General features: G+C 46.1%; 1 protein-coding gene, 2 long non-coding RNA genes and 1 other non-coding gene across 4 annotated transcripts in view; 3 read left to right on the top strand and 1 right to left on the bottom strand.

Annotated features, from left to right (window-relative positions):
- The window catches only part of TRAF7 (TNF receptor associated factor 7), a 44,886-nt gene extending 34,694 nt beyond the window's left edge, over nt 1-10,192 (bottom strand). Inside the window, exons 1-4 of the mRNA XM_063314863.1 lie at nt 10,083-10,192; nt 3,849-3,969; nt 3,650-3,707; nt 2,827-2,918 (exon numbers count right to left, since the gene is read on the bottom strand). Coding sequence (XP_063170933.1) covers nt 2,827-2,918; nt 3,650-3,707; nt 3,849-3,932 — 234 coding nt within the window. The 5' untranslated portion in view covers nt 3,933-3,969; nt 10,083-10,192. The remainder of the gene's footprint in view (nt 1-2,826; nt 2,919-3,649; nt 3,708-3,848; nt 3,970-10,082) is intronic.
- A 482-nt stretch (nt 10,193-10,674) lies between these two features.
- LOC134505295 (uncharacterized) lies at nt 10,675-14,212 on the top strand. The gene is made up of 5 exons (XR_010068715.1): nt 10,675-10,760; nt 11,636-11,747; nt 12,866-12,918; nt 13,261-13,300; nt 13,525-14,212. It is a non-coding gene; the product is annotated as an uncharacterized LOC134505295 (long non-coding RNA).
- On the top strand, nt 12,968-13,050 carry LOC134505526 (small nucleolar RNA SNORD60). The gene has a single exon (XR_010068735.1). It is a non-coding gene; the product is annotated as a small nucleolar RNA SNORD60 (small nucleolar RNA).
- A 9-nt stretch (nt 14,213-14,221) lies between the features above and the next one.
- LOC134505296 (uncharacterized) lies at nt 14,222-15,322 on the top strand. Its single transcript, XR_010068716.1, has 2 exons — nt 14,222-15,043; nt 15,094-15,322. It is a non-coding gene; the product is annotated as an uncharacterized LOC134505296 (long non-coding RNA).
- Nucleotides 15,323-15,756: the final 434 nt, after the last annotated feature.

Raw genomic sequence — 15,756 nt, 5'->3', positions numbered from 1 at the left:
GTGACAAGCAAAGTCAACAAAGAGCAGAGTGCCAAGCAGCACACAAAGAAACAGCGAGACCATCATATTCCTTCTGCAAACCTCTTCACATTTTTGGAAACAAGAAATAAACTGCAGGTTCAGGTGAGGGAGGCCCAGGCACATCAGTGGCAGACAAAGCACATTTACTTGCCCTGCAAAGATGTTGCTTTGGCTTTTAATAGAGCACCGTAAAGCAGAAATGCTACCCTGAGCCCTTGGAAATCCTCTCGCTTCTTGCATAATACCAGCATTTCACTTAGTGATTGAATCATTGGCAAAAGCTTGACAAATCTCAGACAAGCAGCTGCAAGAGCTCTCCAGGCTGACTCGGAGCTACTTTTGCCTCAGATACGGATACATAAAAAGCTCACCTCCCCAACGTGAAACTTTCCGATGCTCAACCGGGCTTCTGACCAGAAATGCTGGCTCCTGACTATGATCCCTCACCAAAAACTTAGCACGCTTCTCCCTCTGCTGCTCATGGCCTCTGCTGTTTCTCAGAGCGCTTGTGGTTAGGCTGCCTCTCTCTCACACACACTTCTGCCAATTTGCTTTGCGTAGATGGCTGGAGACTTCCTCCTATTCAATTCGGTCAGGGTTCTGCTCTGTGGCTTCCTGTTTGGGGGTGGGAAAGCCAGCTGGGCACCATGCCCACCAATCACCCAGCCTGTACTGGCTGCAGGCTTTCTAGGACTGGCTCAGCAAGGGCAGCTGCTAGTGGAACTACCACCTCTCAGAGAGGTTCCTGGGCTGAGGGAAGGAAAGACAAGTGAGACCTACAGTGTTTGTATGAATGTGCAACTGCCCCAGGACAGGCAGTTTTTCTGGATTTGCTATTCTTGCAGTGATTAAATCAGCCAGGATAGGACCAGCCTGATGGTTAAGGAAGTGATTAATGCTCCCTTGTAGATGAGATGTATTTACACCCCACCCACTACAAGAGGCAGCTACAGGATGTCTACTGAAGAAATCTTCCCTTGACTTGGGAGCTTGATGTCATTATAGGCCAGTTTCAAACTCACAAAAAAGTGATGGGAAAGGGGTGGCCTTGTAGCTCCAGACTAATTTGGATGATACTTATTTTCATAAGCCATTTAAACTGGGCTTTGGGCCAAGATATGGTACTGAGGCTGCTTTAGCCACCCTGGTAAATGACTGGAATCCTCTTGGGGGCTTTTAAAACCATCTGCATCATTGAGGCAGGTGGAGGCTTTCAGAGTACTGCTTTGCAATGCTTCCAGTCCTTCCTGTTTGCCTGTGCCCAGAAGGTGGTGCTAGGAGACCGTAACTGGCTGTGACCTAGCACAAAAGGCAGGGATCACAGGATTCCTGTGTTGAAAGATCTGCATGGATTGACAGTTGCTCAGATGTCATGGTTTAAGCTGCCGATATTAACCTTTAAACCCCACAATGGTTTAGGACTCAAGGAACCACCTCTTCTGTTGTAATGCTGTACAAATCTCCAGGCAAGGCTCTCACAAAGATGCCACCCACTGCCAGAGATTTACAGCTCAGGCATGGCTGAGAAGGCTTTCTCCTAGATGCTAAGGAATGCACTCTTTGACCTCCACACTCATATTTAGTAAATCTATAAAGATGTATCGCTTTAATCCAGCCTTTCATTATTGATCAACTTTAGTGTTAATTTTGATACACATGTTAACTTCTTAATTTTAAAGAAAATGATTAGCTTCCTTGAATCCCCATTTGCATAGAAAGGTGGGATATCAATTGAAATAAATAAAATGCATAAGCACATCAAAATTAAAATTAAAATAAATACATGAAACAGTAACCTCTCTAAAATGGTAATCCTTTACTTGGCACTGAATTCAAACAGGGGCCTCCTGGAAGGGAGCTTTCCACAAAGTTGTGCTGCAGCTGAGAAGGTCCTGCCCCTGGTAAGCCCTCCTCTGACATTTCAGCCAGCTGGCAGGGAACCCAAAGCAGAAACCAAGAACCGGTATGAGCCTAACAGCCCTGGTGCGATCTAGATTCCATGCTTTGATTAGAGCTTTAAAGGCAAGCGGGGGGGGGGGGGGAGGCAGTATGAAGCTTCCTTTCTTGAGTTTTAACTATTCATCAATTTCTTTTCATTTTGAACAATTACCTATTTTTCAACATCTCCAAGGATGGTGTATATACACAGAATATTTTCAAACCCCGAACCAAAGATTTATGGAGTGTAGCCAGATAAATAAGCCACTGTTTTCTAAAAAGCTCAAACTCAACAAGTACTTCAACCCTCATTAACCCAGAATGACTACTGTTATTAAGCTTCCCAAAAGCACCAACCACACGCAGTACTTTATAATTCTTAACAATATTACATTGTGCTTCTGAATGCGAAATTTCTGAAAACGACTAGCTGAGCTGGTGAAAAGGCTCAGAATGCAACTACAGTATTTACTGAATTAAATAGCTGGCTTTCAGCTTCTATAAGGGAAGAAGCTGTCATTCTGGCTAAATTAAAACCTTATGGGGTAACTGAGGATTGGGAAATAACAAGCTTGGATGTAAAAGCCTGACAGCGAACACAAACCCGCACCTTGGAGACCGAGACTGCAATCCACCATGAAACCCCTTCAGTTGAAGCACTGCTAATATTTAGGAGAACTGGGATGAGAACATCTAGCAGAACTCTCAGACAGATGTCTTCCTATGTTCAACTGCGCACCCCGTGAGAGGAGGAATCTCAACAGACACAGAAAAACCCCAGCAAATAGTGACTGTGTGACTTGAAACGGAGTAACAGAAAGTGCAGATGGACTCCATTCCCAACCCTGCTCTCCTCAAAGCACGTACCATGCCATCATCCTCGTCGCGGGGGGAATAGGTAAGCGCACTTGAGGAGGGTGGCGTCAGGCGGGGCTGTTTGAATGTGCTACTTCCATCGACTAAAAGGAGAATCAGGAGAGAGAGGTGAGACATTCTGCGACAAAACAAATTCCCTATAATCACTGAGCAGCTTTGAAAAACATGTCCAGAAAAAAGAAAAACAGATTAATAAAACTCCACACTTCTCCTCCAAACTTGCCGAGGGTAGTCAGCTGAGGATGGGGCAGAATGATTTTTGAAAACAACTTTGCAATGAAGAGATTTTCCACAGAGCATAGGTTAATAACTGTTGATAATTCCACCCTTCACTTCTGTCACCTGGAGCGGCAGAGAACCACCTGGCAACATCTCTTGACTGTCATGCTTTCAGGTACTTGGCAATCACAGTCACGTCTTCCCTCCATCTTCTTATTCCCAGGCAGTTAACCGCAGCTGTCTTTCAACTGATCCGTCACGTTTCTCATTCTGTGGACTAACGATTATTGATGGCCTTAAATGATCCCCAGAACTGTTCAGTACTCTACATGCTGCCTGATTAGAGGAGTACTCTTGCTTTCCATAATAGCATGCAGCCTATTGCTGGTTCCTACGAATGTTGGAGATCGTAGTGTAGGAATCTAGCTTTTATGGAATTCAGCTCTGAATTTTATGAAATGCAGGATGGACCTTTAATGTGATGAACAAATTATTGGGTTTTCAGAGGAGGCCAGTAAGCCAAGATTTCTTTATTCTGTAAACTACGTTATAACTGTAAATGGAGTAGACAGAGCAAGGGTTATTCAATCCCAACCTTTAGTGATGGTGGTCACAGGAGGGTACGTAGGTCCAAAAGTAGTTTCCATTCTTGTCTGCAACAGAGAGAGAACACGTTACATTCGATCCTTCACGGGCTGAAAGCAGGAATGAGATAGGCCTAACACAAAGAGAAGGGGAGCTGGATAAAACTCCAAGTTGCCTGGTGAGATGACAGCCAAGCTGCATCATCTTACCCTGGTAGTGTTTTCTGGGAGTGTTACTGCGGGAGTGTTACTGCCGGAGAAACGATTGTAGCGGGTATTCTTGTTGGCACTCATAATCTAGTCCCACAATGGAACATCATAAAAGCTGCATCTAGTTAACAGCAAAAGAGATGTTTTATTCATAAATCTGATGTCACGCAAAACAAGATCTGCAAAAAAAACAAAAAAACAACAACACAGCCCTACACCATTTTTATAATATCCAGAAAGATGAAAGCAGTTTTTGAAGGAAAGAAGGAAAGCTCAATTCCTGAAACATATCCACAGCTTACGTCCAAACAATGGGAAACTGCATTAAGTTATCCAAAATTCCAGTAAGTCTGAAACTATGGCTTATAGTTTAAATAAATATTAGGGACTTACTGGACTTCACTGTGTTTGTATCAAGTGCTCAGGATCTAATGAGAATAATGCTTCGTAAAATATGTTTTTGCAATGTCCAGAAATCATTATGTTATGGGAAAATAATTATATGCATTAAGTTAAGAGACAAGGTATAATATTTTAGACGCCAATATGCTTTTGAACAACATCCCTGGTACATGGAAACACATGGCTAGACAACAGAATGGATTATCCACACCCTTCTTATTGCTATGAGACTAATACTTCAACGCCAGAAGTAAAAATTTATGGCTCCAGTTCTTCACTGGACTGAAGACCTTACGTTATTTGTGAATTAGTTGCTCACAGGCACATATTTTGTATGGATTATAATGCAAATGGTCATATTTTACTGAAAGTGTTGTGTGAAATGTTATATAATATATGAGGAGTCCTTATAATTTTTGTTTTTTTTCCCCTTTGTTAAAGACTAAAAACAAAATGAACAATAAAATAGAGGGAAGAGGGTATCAAGCAGCTTTTGAAGTGAATTACAAAAGTGCCATAGTTCCTGAAATATATCTTGAAAGATGTTAAATACAGAATGTTATCAGTATCTGCCGTCTTGACTGAGTTACAGTTTAACATTTCACTCCCAGCTACATATTCCATACCTGAGGCGCCACAACTGAGAAAGCCCTGCCCTGAAGACTAAATTGCCAGTGAGATACCACCTATCAAGCTTTCTCAAAACAGAGAGGACGGTGGAGAGAAAGGTTGGAAAGCGCTATGGAAACCAAGAAATCTGCTGGGGGACAGTCCTGGGAGAGACCATTTTGCCCCACTAGGATGATCTGGGCTCATCTGAAAAATGGGCAAATCCCCTTGGACTGGCTAGCTAGCAAGACCGAGGTGTTCTGCAGTTGTTTTATTGTTTATTCGTCCAGTCGCTTCCAACTCTTCGTGACTTCATGGACCAGCCCACGCCAGAGCTTCCTGTCGGTCGTCCACACCCCCAGCTCCCCCAAGGTCGAGTCTGTCACCTGTAGAATATCATCCATCCATCTTGCCTTTGGTCGGCCCCTCTTCCTTTTGCCTTCCACTCTCCCTAGCATCAGCATCTTCTCCAGGGTGTCCTGTCTTCTCATTATGTGGCCAAAGTACTTCAGCTTTGCCTTTAACATCATTCCCTCAAGTGAGCAGTCTGGCTTTATTTCCTGGAGGATGGACTGGTTGGATCTTCTTGCAGTCCAAGGCACTCTCAGAATTTTCCTCCAACACCACAGTTCAAAAGCATCGATCTTCCTTCGCTCAGCCTTCCTTATGGTCCAGCTCTCGCAGCCATATGTTACTGCAGGGAACACCATTGCTTTAACTATGCGGGCCTTTGTTGTCAGCGTGATGTCTCTGCTCTTAACTATTTTATCGAGATTTGTCATTGCTCTTCTCCCAAGGATTAAGCGTCTTCTGATTTCCTGGCTGCAGTCAGCATCTGCAGTAATCTTCACACCTAGAAATACAAAGTCTTTCACTGCTTCTACATTTTCTCCCTCTATTTGCCAGCTGGTTGCCATAATCTTGGTTTCTCTGAGGTTTAACTGCAACCCAGCTTTTGCACCTTCTTCTTTCACCTTCATCATAAGGCTCTTCCTCCTCACTTTCAGCCATCAAAGCGGTATCATCTGCATACCTGAGATTGTTAATGTTTCTCCCAGCAATTTTAACCCCAGCCTTGGATTCCTCAAGCCCAGCATGTTGCATGATGTGTTCTGCGTACAAGTTGAATAGGTGGGGTGAGAGTATACAACTGTATAGATGTCTGCCACCTTTGGCTGCAAAGGATGTAGTCAACCTGATTTCGGTGTTGTCCATCTGGTGAAGTCCATATATAAAGCCGTCTCTTAGGTTGTTGGAAGAGAGTGTTTGTTATGCAGAGTGAGTTGTCTTGGCAAAATTCTATCAGCCTTTGTCCTGCTTTGTTTTGTTCACCCAGGCCATGCTTACCTGTAATTCCAGGTGTCATTTGACTGCCCACCTTAGCATTCCAGTCTCCTGTGATGAGAATAACATCTCTTTTAGGCATGTTGTCCAGTAGGTGCTGCAGATCCTCATAGAACTGCTCTACTTCAGCTTCTTCAGCATCTGTGGTTGGGGTGTATATTTGGATCACTGTGATGTTAGATGGCTTGCCCTGAATTCAAACTGAGATCATTCTGTCGTTTTTTGGATTGTATCTGCAGTTGTTACTGTCCAATAAATGGAGTTCCATCTTTTTCCTCTCACAGCCTGTTTAATACTTGACATGCTTTTATTTCATTGGTTGAAAGGCCTTTCTTTCCAACTCAGTTTGCTTTGAGCATCAGTACCAAGATGGAGAAGAAAAGTATTCTGAGCAAAGGAGGAGCATGACAAAATAAGGTAATGATGACAGTTCTGTTTCCTGGGAAAAAATAAACACAATTTCCATCCATTGTACAAATGAAGCAGAATGGAAGGCAGAAACCTGGCTACCTCGCACACATGTGGCTATACCGTCACCTCATGAAAAAAGCAACTTTCCATCCCCCAATGCATTTCTTCTGGCCTTGAGACTTCACTACGATATTCAGCCTTGCCTGAGGACTACAAAGGAGGACAGCCACTCCCTGGAGCAGGTAGGGCAATTTTTAAATATATCTTAGTGGGTTTAAAGGGTTTGTTTGTTTGTTTGTATTTCAAATTTCCATCACCGCCCATCTCCCCCAAAAAGGGGACTCTGGGCGGTTTACAATCAAAGTTTAATTTGGTGCATTAAGAGGATGACATTAATACGAGCAACCACTAAAGCTCCAAGTCACGTTAAACTGCTAAATGTTTCATGGCATCAGGGAGGCTATAAACCCACTTGCTTACGATGGCTTTCATGGTATGCAATCTGACATAAGGAGTGAGGCTGACGGAGCAGAAGTCTGAGCAAAGCTAAATCTTCAAATGCTTCGTGTTTGCTGAGGTGGTCAGAAGGCATGTCTGATTGCTCCTCAACATCAACAACTCTAGCTAGATAGAAACTTCATGCAATAGAAGAGTTTTTGCTTCAACTCTTCCCCAACTTTCTAGTTTACTATGGACATGGGATTTGGGTGAGGTGGTAGATTGGAAGAATAACTGAGCTGAGACATGGGCCTGGGCAAAACCAGTTGAGAATATGAAACTATACCAACAAGGGGGGCGGGGACAGGCACTGGATAGATGAAGGAAGCAAACAAGAGATGGGTGGAAAACTGGGAAGATAATGGCAGGGGAAAGTTTTTTATTCAAAGCTGCCACTCAGAGGACTGAGCAAAATCAAAAGATCCATTCCCTTCAGAATTCAAGCAGCACAACAGAGGTGCAGATAGGCAAGTAAATCCTACCATAGTGCCAGAACATCTTAAATTAGGCTCCACATGCAGGCACAGAGACCACACCTGGGATTTCACCAAGATCATAAGGAATGATTTATTTTGTATCAAACCTGAGCATGCAACCTTTTTCAACTCATGGCCCACAAAGAATGCCCTATGACTACCCAAGACCTCAGTGGACAAGGAATAGTAAAAGTGGAGCCAAAATGTTCAACCTTGCTTTTTGCATGTTTCAGCAGTAAAGGTAAAATGAGTGCCTTAATCCTTGCACTTTAATTATCCAAGAGAAAAAATGAGCCAGATTGAAACTATTAGGGGTACAATGGTGTCTTAACAAGTGATTCTTAAAACATGAACTTTGCACATTCATATCCATCACACACACACAAAAATAAAAGATTTCAATCCCAGAGATGACCTGGGAGTTACTTGCATTAAAAGAGGGCATGTAGAAAGTTAGATTCCTAAATACAAGCTTGACATTTCTTTTACAATAAGTATTTGCTCCCAGGACCAGAGGATTTCAATACCAGCATCAAAGGTAAGCTGCCCAAATCCTTAGGAATATTTCAAAATTTTAAATATCCAAACTGAAAGGGCAACAGCACAGAAACAATTTGCCAAAGCCCCCTTTCAGGATGTTTTCTGACCACCAGTCAAGCCTAAAACTTTTGAATTCCCTGGAGATCTCTCTTCGAAATCCAGGCCCAAAATTGCTTACCTTTTAATGACAAGCAACTGCTTAGATATTCCTTGAGGGTAGCACCCAAATGTCTTCTCTCCTTGAATTTTTAGGCTGCCCCCCATCATGATTACTGATGTAGGCACCTTGTTATCCTGTTTATTCCAAATGTACAACTTGTTAATGGCACAAGCAATATCTTTAACATCTCTGTATGTGTGTCATTGATGTGCATGTTTAGCTCAGGTAGCCATTTCTATGTCTTAAGGATATGCCCGTATCACCTAGATTTATATATGCTCCCCACATGTACCCAAAACACAGATCATGTAAAGCTTAATGTGTCTTTAATTGGCAGAACACCTGAAAGCTAGGAGCAGCCCATGTTCAGATAACACGCACCTGGCACTTAAAAATACTTTAACATCGATTATGTGCAACCAAGTCATTTTCGACTCCTAGTGACCACACAGATTTTCTCCAAGACTATCTATCCCTAGCCTGTTCTTTCACGTCTCCCAAATGGTGCACTCATCGCCTCTGTAAATTAGTCCATCTACCTTGCTGCTGGTTGTCCTCTTCTCTTTCCTTCTACCTGGCACCAGAGCCTTTTCCAGAGAGCTGGGTCTTCACATAATGTGTCTGAAGCAGAATAATTTCGGCCTAGTCATTTGTGCCTCGAGTGAGAACTCTGAATCAACTTGTTCAATGATCCATCTCTTTCACAATACACTAAGAGTGGAAGAGAGCCATTCTGCTTGCAGCTGTACTTAAGTGCCACCTTTGTGTTAAACGTTTGCTTCACCTGACTTGAGAAGGAAATAACTTTACTTAATAAAGCAGATTGCGTCAGCTGACCTTTAGAGTCATTCTAGCCTTCCTTATTCAATTCTGGAGGGAGTGAACTTTGTACAAAGATGTGAGACACCAAATTAAATGCTGTCCAGTCACATACAGACCACACTGCAATCTGAGATCTGCTGCACAAGGCTTGCTAATGGTCCTGCTTGTGTAAAAGGTGGGCCTTCTCTGTCACACCACCAGAATTTATCCCCTCACTTTAAATGTTCAGAAAACAGCTAAAGTTCGATCGGTTTACCCTAATGTTTCCCTGAATTTGAAGTGGTGCCATTGCATTCTCGAGCGGCCCTTTATTTCTGACATGCCAGATTAAACAGAGAGCGGAACGGATGGGTTTGTTTCTAAAGGCTTCTAACACACTTTTTCGGGCAGATTACAAAGGAAGAGCACCAGAACCACTTCTCCCTTTCACACCGGTCCTTAACAGGCGGTGCAGCTGAAAGGTACCCTCGAAGAAAGAACGGAGAAGTATTTGGGGGCACCCAAAGGACTTCACCGACGGGGACAGGTCGACCCTCCGCAAGTTGGCCCCCTCCGGGTCTGCTGAGACTACAACCCCCAGAACTCCCACCCCGCGAGGCCGATTCCGTGCGCCGCACTCCGGCGCGGTGGGGACGGCTGAGGCGGTCGAGCCCGAGCTCCCGGAGGAGGGCGGCGCTGCTCCTCCTGCAGGGACTCCCGCGACAGGCCGGGGCGGCTCCAGCCCTGGAAGAGAAAGCGCGGCGCCTCTGCCCCGGGCTGTGCAGCTCCCATCATCCGCCGCCGCCATGGCTGCGCTGGCGGGGCTGACGGGAGCTGGAGTCCAGCGGCAACTGCACCAGCCCCGGCCAGCGTCCGCGCGGCATGAGGATGATGGGCTCTGTGGTCCGGCCCTGGGCGGGGAAGGGGCCCGCTCCCTCTGAGCCGGGGGTGCTCTCCTCCGCCGGGCTCCGCCCCGCGCGCCCTCCCGCTCACCTGTGGGCAGCGGGGGCGGCTGCGCCAGCCTGCGCGCGGCTCCCCACCGCATGGTGACTCTCCCCCGGTTTCCCCGCCGCCGCCGCCAAGCGCCTAGCCGGGCTACTCGTCCTCTCCCCTCACAGCAGCCGGGCAGGAAGCGCCGCTACGTCAGTCGCCTCCCTGGGTCGCCGGGATTCGTAGTCCTGATCGCGCGGCTTTTACAAGAGCCGGGTACCGTTAGCTGCGTGCTGCCTACAATTCCCATCAGGGCTTGCTTTGCAGGGGACTTGCCCGCCCCTTCCGTGCCTAGGCTCGCGTTCCTTGAGGTCGTTTCCTCCGTCTTTCGGATTTTCAACATTGATTCCCGCCAATCCCCGGCCCTTGGGTCACGTCGGCTCATCCAATCAAACGAGGAGGACGTCATAAAGCAGATGGCGAATGGACGCGGCCGGTTCAAGAAGAAGCGAGAGAGGGAAAGAGGATTGGCCGCAAAGGGGGCGGAAAAGGAGCAACGGGATCGGCCGGTTTCGCGCACAAAAGCCAGCCAATCGGAGGGCGGGGGCGCTTATAAAAGGCGCTCCAGGCGGCCCAGCCGTTCTCTCCTCCGCGCGCGCGGCGAGGCGTGGTCGCGTGGCGGGAGCCCCGCGGTGGGGCCTTCGGCTCGCGTGGTGACGAGTGTCCCGACGCGCTCTGGAGGTATCGATGCCACGAGTGTCGTAATAGCCCAGCCTTTGGCGAGTTTGGCGTCTCTTTGGGACGCCTGCAGACGCCTCTTCCCGGCATGTTTAGTCCCCTGTTGCGAGGCCGGGCCCCTTCGCGTGCCCGCCCGCCCGCGCCGGCGTTGGCCTTCGGCGGGAGGGCTGCCTGTTCCGCTGCGAGGAGTCGCGGGAAGCCTCGGGTCCGCCCTTTCCAAGGCGGGGGGCGGCCGAAAGCACCCCACCCCCGCCCACCCGGTGGGCGCGGAGAACCGCTCGCTGGGCTGGACCCGGAGGGCCGTCGCGGCCCCGCGCGGAAAGGCCGCCTCCGCGGCTCGGTGACGGGGCTGAGCCTGACGGGGAGGTTTTCCCAAAGAAGCCGGGGGCCCGTTGTCCCGTCGTTCAGCGCCGCCCTCCTCGAGGCAAGAACGAAGGGGTGCCACCAAAAAGAAGGGCCCTGGTTTTATTGCTGTTGCTAGCATTGCCGCCTTTTGAATATAATGTTTTTATTTAAATTCATTAGCCGCCCGACTCCAGGGGATTATGGGGGGAACATACCTAATACTCCATTCTCCTCCTTTTCCCCCCAACAACAATCCTGTGAGGTGGGTTGGGATAAGAGAGGGACTGGCCCAGGGTCACCCAGCCGGCTTTCAGGCCTCAGGCGGGACTAGAACTCTGGTCTCCTGGTTTCTCGCCCAGCACCTGAACCCCTACTCCAAGCTTGCTCTCAGTTCTGTTTCTATCAGTTTGCTCAGAAATTGCTTGTTTTGCATTCCCTGGTGCACTGAACTGAAATTGTCCAGATTTTGCCGTTCTTGTTGCACAAGCCCTGACCCCACCATGCAGGTTGGTATTTTGCCTTTCCACTCTCAGGTCCGAGGCTGCTTCTCAGCCAGCCAGAGACTACTGCAGAAGATGAGACGGAGGAGCCCGGCTTTGCCTCCTGCTCCTGGCCTGCAGCACCTTCTCCACCTGAGGCCACAAGGTAGCCTTGGAGAGCTGTTCAGAGGAGGGAGGGGCATTGCAGCCATCAACAGACATGTAGAGATAAGCCACATTTACACACCATTCAAAAGAGGCAATAAAAAAGCTAAGAAGGAAACAAAAAGACCGGAACGCATCCTCTCCAGCAGCCTACACCCAGATAAGCAGGGATTAACACCAGACAAACAATCAAGCAGAAAACAATACCCTAATCAAGGAATACCAAGGAGAAAACCACCCCCCACCAACACTGGCAGGGCAAGCTACTGTATAGAGACAGGGAGCAAACCCCACACTCCCTCGCACTGACGATGATACCTAGTTGGGTGATGGAACGTCTGCCAGCCAACAGCCAAGCTCAGAGAGCACCAAGGACGCCACAGTTCAACCCCGAGCTACAAATATTCTTTTCTATTGGGAGAACATCTGTCATCAATGAATGGATTCTTAATTTCATATGTATCCACAGCAACCTCTTTTCATACTAATTATACTTTCTCACGTATAATTAGCCCTTACACTTGTAAATAGGCATAAACCTTTGTTGGCATTCTCTGTTAGATCAGACTATTTTATTCAGATCTACCACATTCTTTGTCTTGATTTCATAAATAGACAACGTGATTGATTGCTTATTTTCATTGTCTTCTTTCATGCTTGTTTCCATTTATTTTTATATTCCAACTTGCAATCTCCAATGCATGGTGATGAGCCCAGAGTCACCACTTTGGTCAATTGAAGCTCTCACAAAATACTATAGAGAATGTGAAGATTAGGTTCCCAGTCTTAGTTGTGCTTGTTCCATGTTGCCATTTCCTGCTGGTGGTGGTGACAGTCCTGGTCAGTTTGGGGCCCTTCCCCACTCACCAGAATGTAACAAGTGCCACCAAACCCCCAAGCACACTCATGGGATTCTGTGCAAGGTAGGGTCCCTTAAGGTAGAGACTCTTGCAACAGACACAACTGTTGCCTGCATCCCATTGACGAGGTGCATAATGTATTGACCTGCGTTCCAAATGCAGCTTAATGCATTTCCAGACTATTTTGAGGACTTGTGTGGCTGATTTAAGCTGAGCTTTTCTTTTTCTGTGCAAACGAGATTACCTTTTCCCTTTCCAGGTGTAATGTCGCCGCTGGATGATGTAAGGTCAATACGTAGGGCCGAGTGAAAGGTGAGTCTTACTTGTTAATAAGAACAAGAATTTTCCTAAACCAAATACCAGCCAATGATGAACTCTTTAATTTTCTGACACCTCGTATGAAAACTGCTTGCAGTTAGTGATTTTAGGCATGAACTGAGGCTTGGCATTGATGCAATAGGGTATTGGGTCTGAGCTGAGATAGGAAAAACGGTTTACAGCAATGTCCCGCAACTGGGGCCTTCCAGCTGGGCAGGGCTTCAGGTAATCAAATGCGTAAATTGCCTGGCCCAACACCTCTGAAACCCGTCTAGAGTTTTGGGAAGCTGGCTTAGAAAATCAGCGTGGCACTCAGGGTTCCTTTGTTCTCTTTAGACGCAGGCGGGAACAGAAGAGGACAGGCACTGCAGCACAGGTAACAAAAGCGGCTTTTTCAGACCAATAGAACGTTGTTTTCACCAAGTGCATTACTCGGCTGTGGGAAAGGTCTAAAGGCATTCTTCTTTCTGAGGAAGGCTGTATTTGCTACATGTTACTGAGCCTGGGACAGTGTTAATATCAGCATTGAGCAGGGAGAGTATGGGGAGCCAACTAATGACGGTGGAAGGCCATTTGGTTGGCTGTGTGTCGTTTTTGCAGGTGGGTTTTTACATCCCCAGCTGAACTCTAGTGGAAGGCAATGAAAGCCTCTTTCCCACAGAGCTCCTTGAGTCGTGGAAACGGTGTAGTCTCCCTGACGGAAAGGAAAAAATGCAAACGTAAGAGTGCACAAGAGTTCCACTTTCACGTTTGCCTCATGAGTGCACGGAGTGTAGAGCTCAATTCGGAATCTGCAGCCTACCTTCGCCCTGACCTGCTGGGCCCCGCATCTCTTCTGGGAAGAGAACTGCCTTCTGGCGGCCGTTGCTGTTCCTGTCCCGTTAAGACATTTCCCCATTATGACGACAGCAAAAAAAATCAAAAAGTCAGGTGTGAGACCCCCTCTGCGCCTTTTGTGATGAACAGCATGATCAGCAGGGGTAGTAATTGGGCAATGTAAGCAAGCAGAATCACTGCCAGTTTTCTGCTAAACTCAAAACTCGAGGGCAAAAGAGTGACGGGAGGTGCTTCTCTTGTGGCAGTTATAAAAATCCAAGAATACCTCCTGGTGACAACAGAAGTCCTGTGGAGTTTCGGGGAATAAGATCATGAACATTAGGTTGAAAATGGAAACCCAACATTGCAGGTATATAATGTTCAGTCTGACTGAAGAATTTTGGGAGTTAACGTATTGATCCTTGTATCTTCTACATTATTTTTCAATGTAGAATTAATAAAATATAATACAACCCTCTTAACAATTTTTGCTTCATTCATATTGCAATTGCTACTCTGGTTCTGAGCAGTTCCATCTCTCAAGACCAAGGACCTATCACATAAATGGTTGAGAATCTTTAGACAATATGCAAAACCCAGCATCCCATTTCTATGCTTTCTCTTAAAAAAAATACGTCAAAATCTTGCAGTATTTCACTGCATGTGCCCACAATAATTTTGACCAGTTTAGAGATGCATGTATATTTTTGAGGACTTAATTTCCAGTCAGTTCATTTTTGCTGCCCTTTTATGAACCATTGCAATATACAGTATCTGATTCCTTGCCACTAAGTATTTAAAATGAAATGAAAAATCATAGAGAACTTTGAAAGTTCATTAGTGTCCAAAATTCTGTTCGTTACTATTGACTTTTGAAATCTCCATTGTACATCACTTACAGAAGCCAGTTCTGTCGTGGCAGATGAGCTGTTACTTGATCCTTGATGCTTCAAGAATAATAAAAAGGCTAACAAGTTGGAAATTCATTTGAACTGGGGTCTTCCCATTTTTTAGTAGTACAGAAAGACTGCTTTACATAGCGGTAACCCCATGTTTATTTGCCTTGATGAACCCAAAAGGTGCTGAGTACCTGATCCTGAACTCTGAAGTTCCTTGAAGGCGATTACTTTTAGTTTGGGACAAAAACCAAAATATTTTCCCCCTCCGCTTGCTGGATTGTGTCTGCTAATGCTTCTGTTGGATGCTTGGCAGAAATGCAGAGGTGGCCTAACCTCCAACTCACCAAATTCTGATTTCAACTGAATGATGAAATACTGACTAGAAAGTAACTCCATCAACTGCAGTTACATGCCTGAAGTTCTTGTTCCTCTTGTTTGAGCAGTAAACGAACAGTGCACTCTTAAGTGGAACCATTAGCCCTAAGTGATGTTCTGGCCAGGTGGGTTGGAGGAGGCGTCCCATGTTTTTAGATTGGCTAGCTCAGGGTGATTTTCTCCTCCTGTCCCAACAGAACACGCTATGATTCTCCCCCTACCCCTTCAGTTTTTCAGCCTGGTGTTTTCTCTTTGGACAGTTCTTTCAACCAAATTAACTTAAATATAAAATCAACCCTTGCACTAAATTCCTAGTGTAAAGAGGATCTTTGGAGTTTTAATCGGGCAGAATGAAAAACTCATTACATGTACTTAAATTGATGGGTAGTATCGGTGAAGAAAGCAACACAAGACTTTTTAAGAAGGTCTGCTTGAGACCTTGAGAAGCAAGCATCGTTAAAAAAATTTTTATTAAGAGAAACTCAAAAAAGCTATAAACAGAGCCAACAGTTACCTTGGTACATAACACTTTAAGGTGCTTAAGAACTGGACTGGCCTCTCAAGCTAGACGGCAGTAAAGCCAGGTAGGAAACAGACCAGATCCCTGCCAAGGCAGCCCTCAAGTGCATGCGCTTGCCAAATGGAGGTTGCCAAAGCCAAGCCATAAATACAGGGGGTTTGGCACAGTGGTCTCAGAGGTCAAGACAAGGCTGGCCCCAGTCACACAGTTCTGCACTGCAAG

Source organism: Candoia aspera, chromosome 14, assembly GCF_035149785.1.
Source record: "Candoia aspera isolate rCanAsp1 chromosome 14, rCanAsp1.hap2, whole genome shotgun sequence".
In the NCBI taxonomy this organism is placed as follows: domain Eukaryota; kingdom Metazoa; phylum Chordata; class Lepidosauria; order Squamata; family Boidae; genus Candoia; species Candoia aspera.
This window is presented reverse-complemented; position numbering and strand designations above follow the sequence as displayed.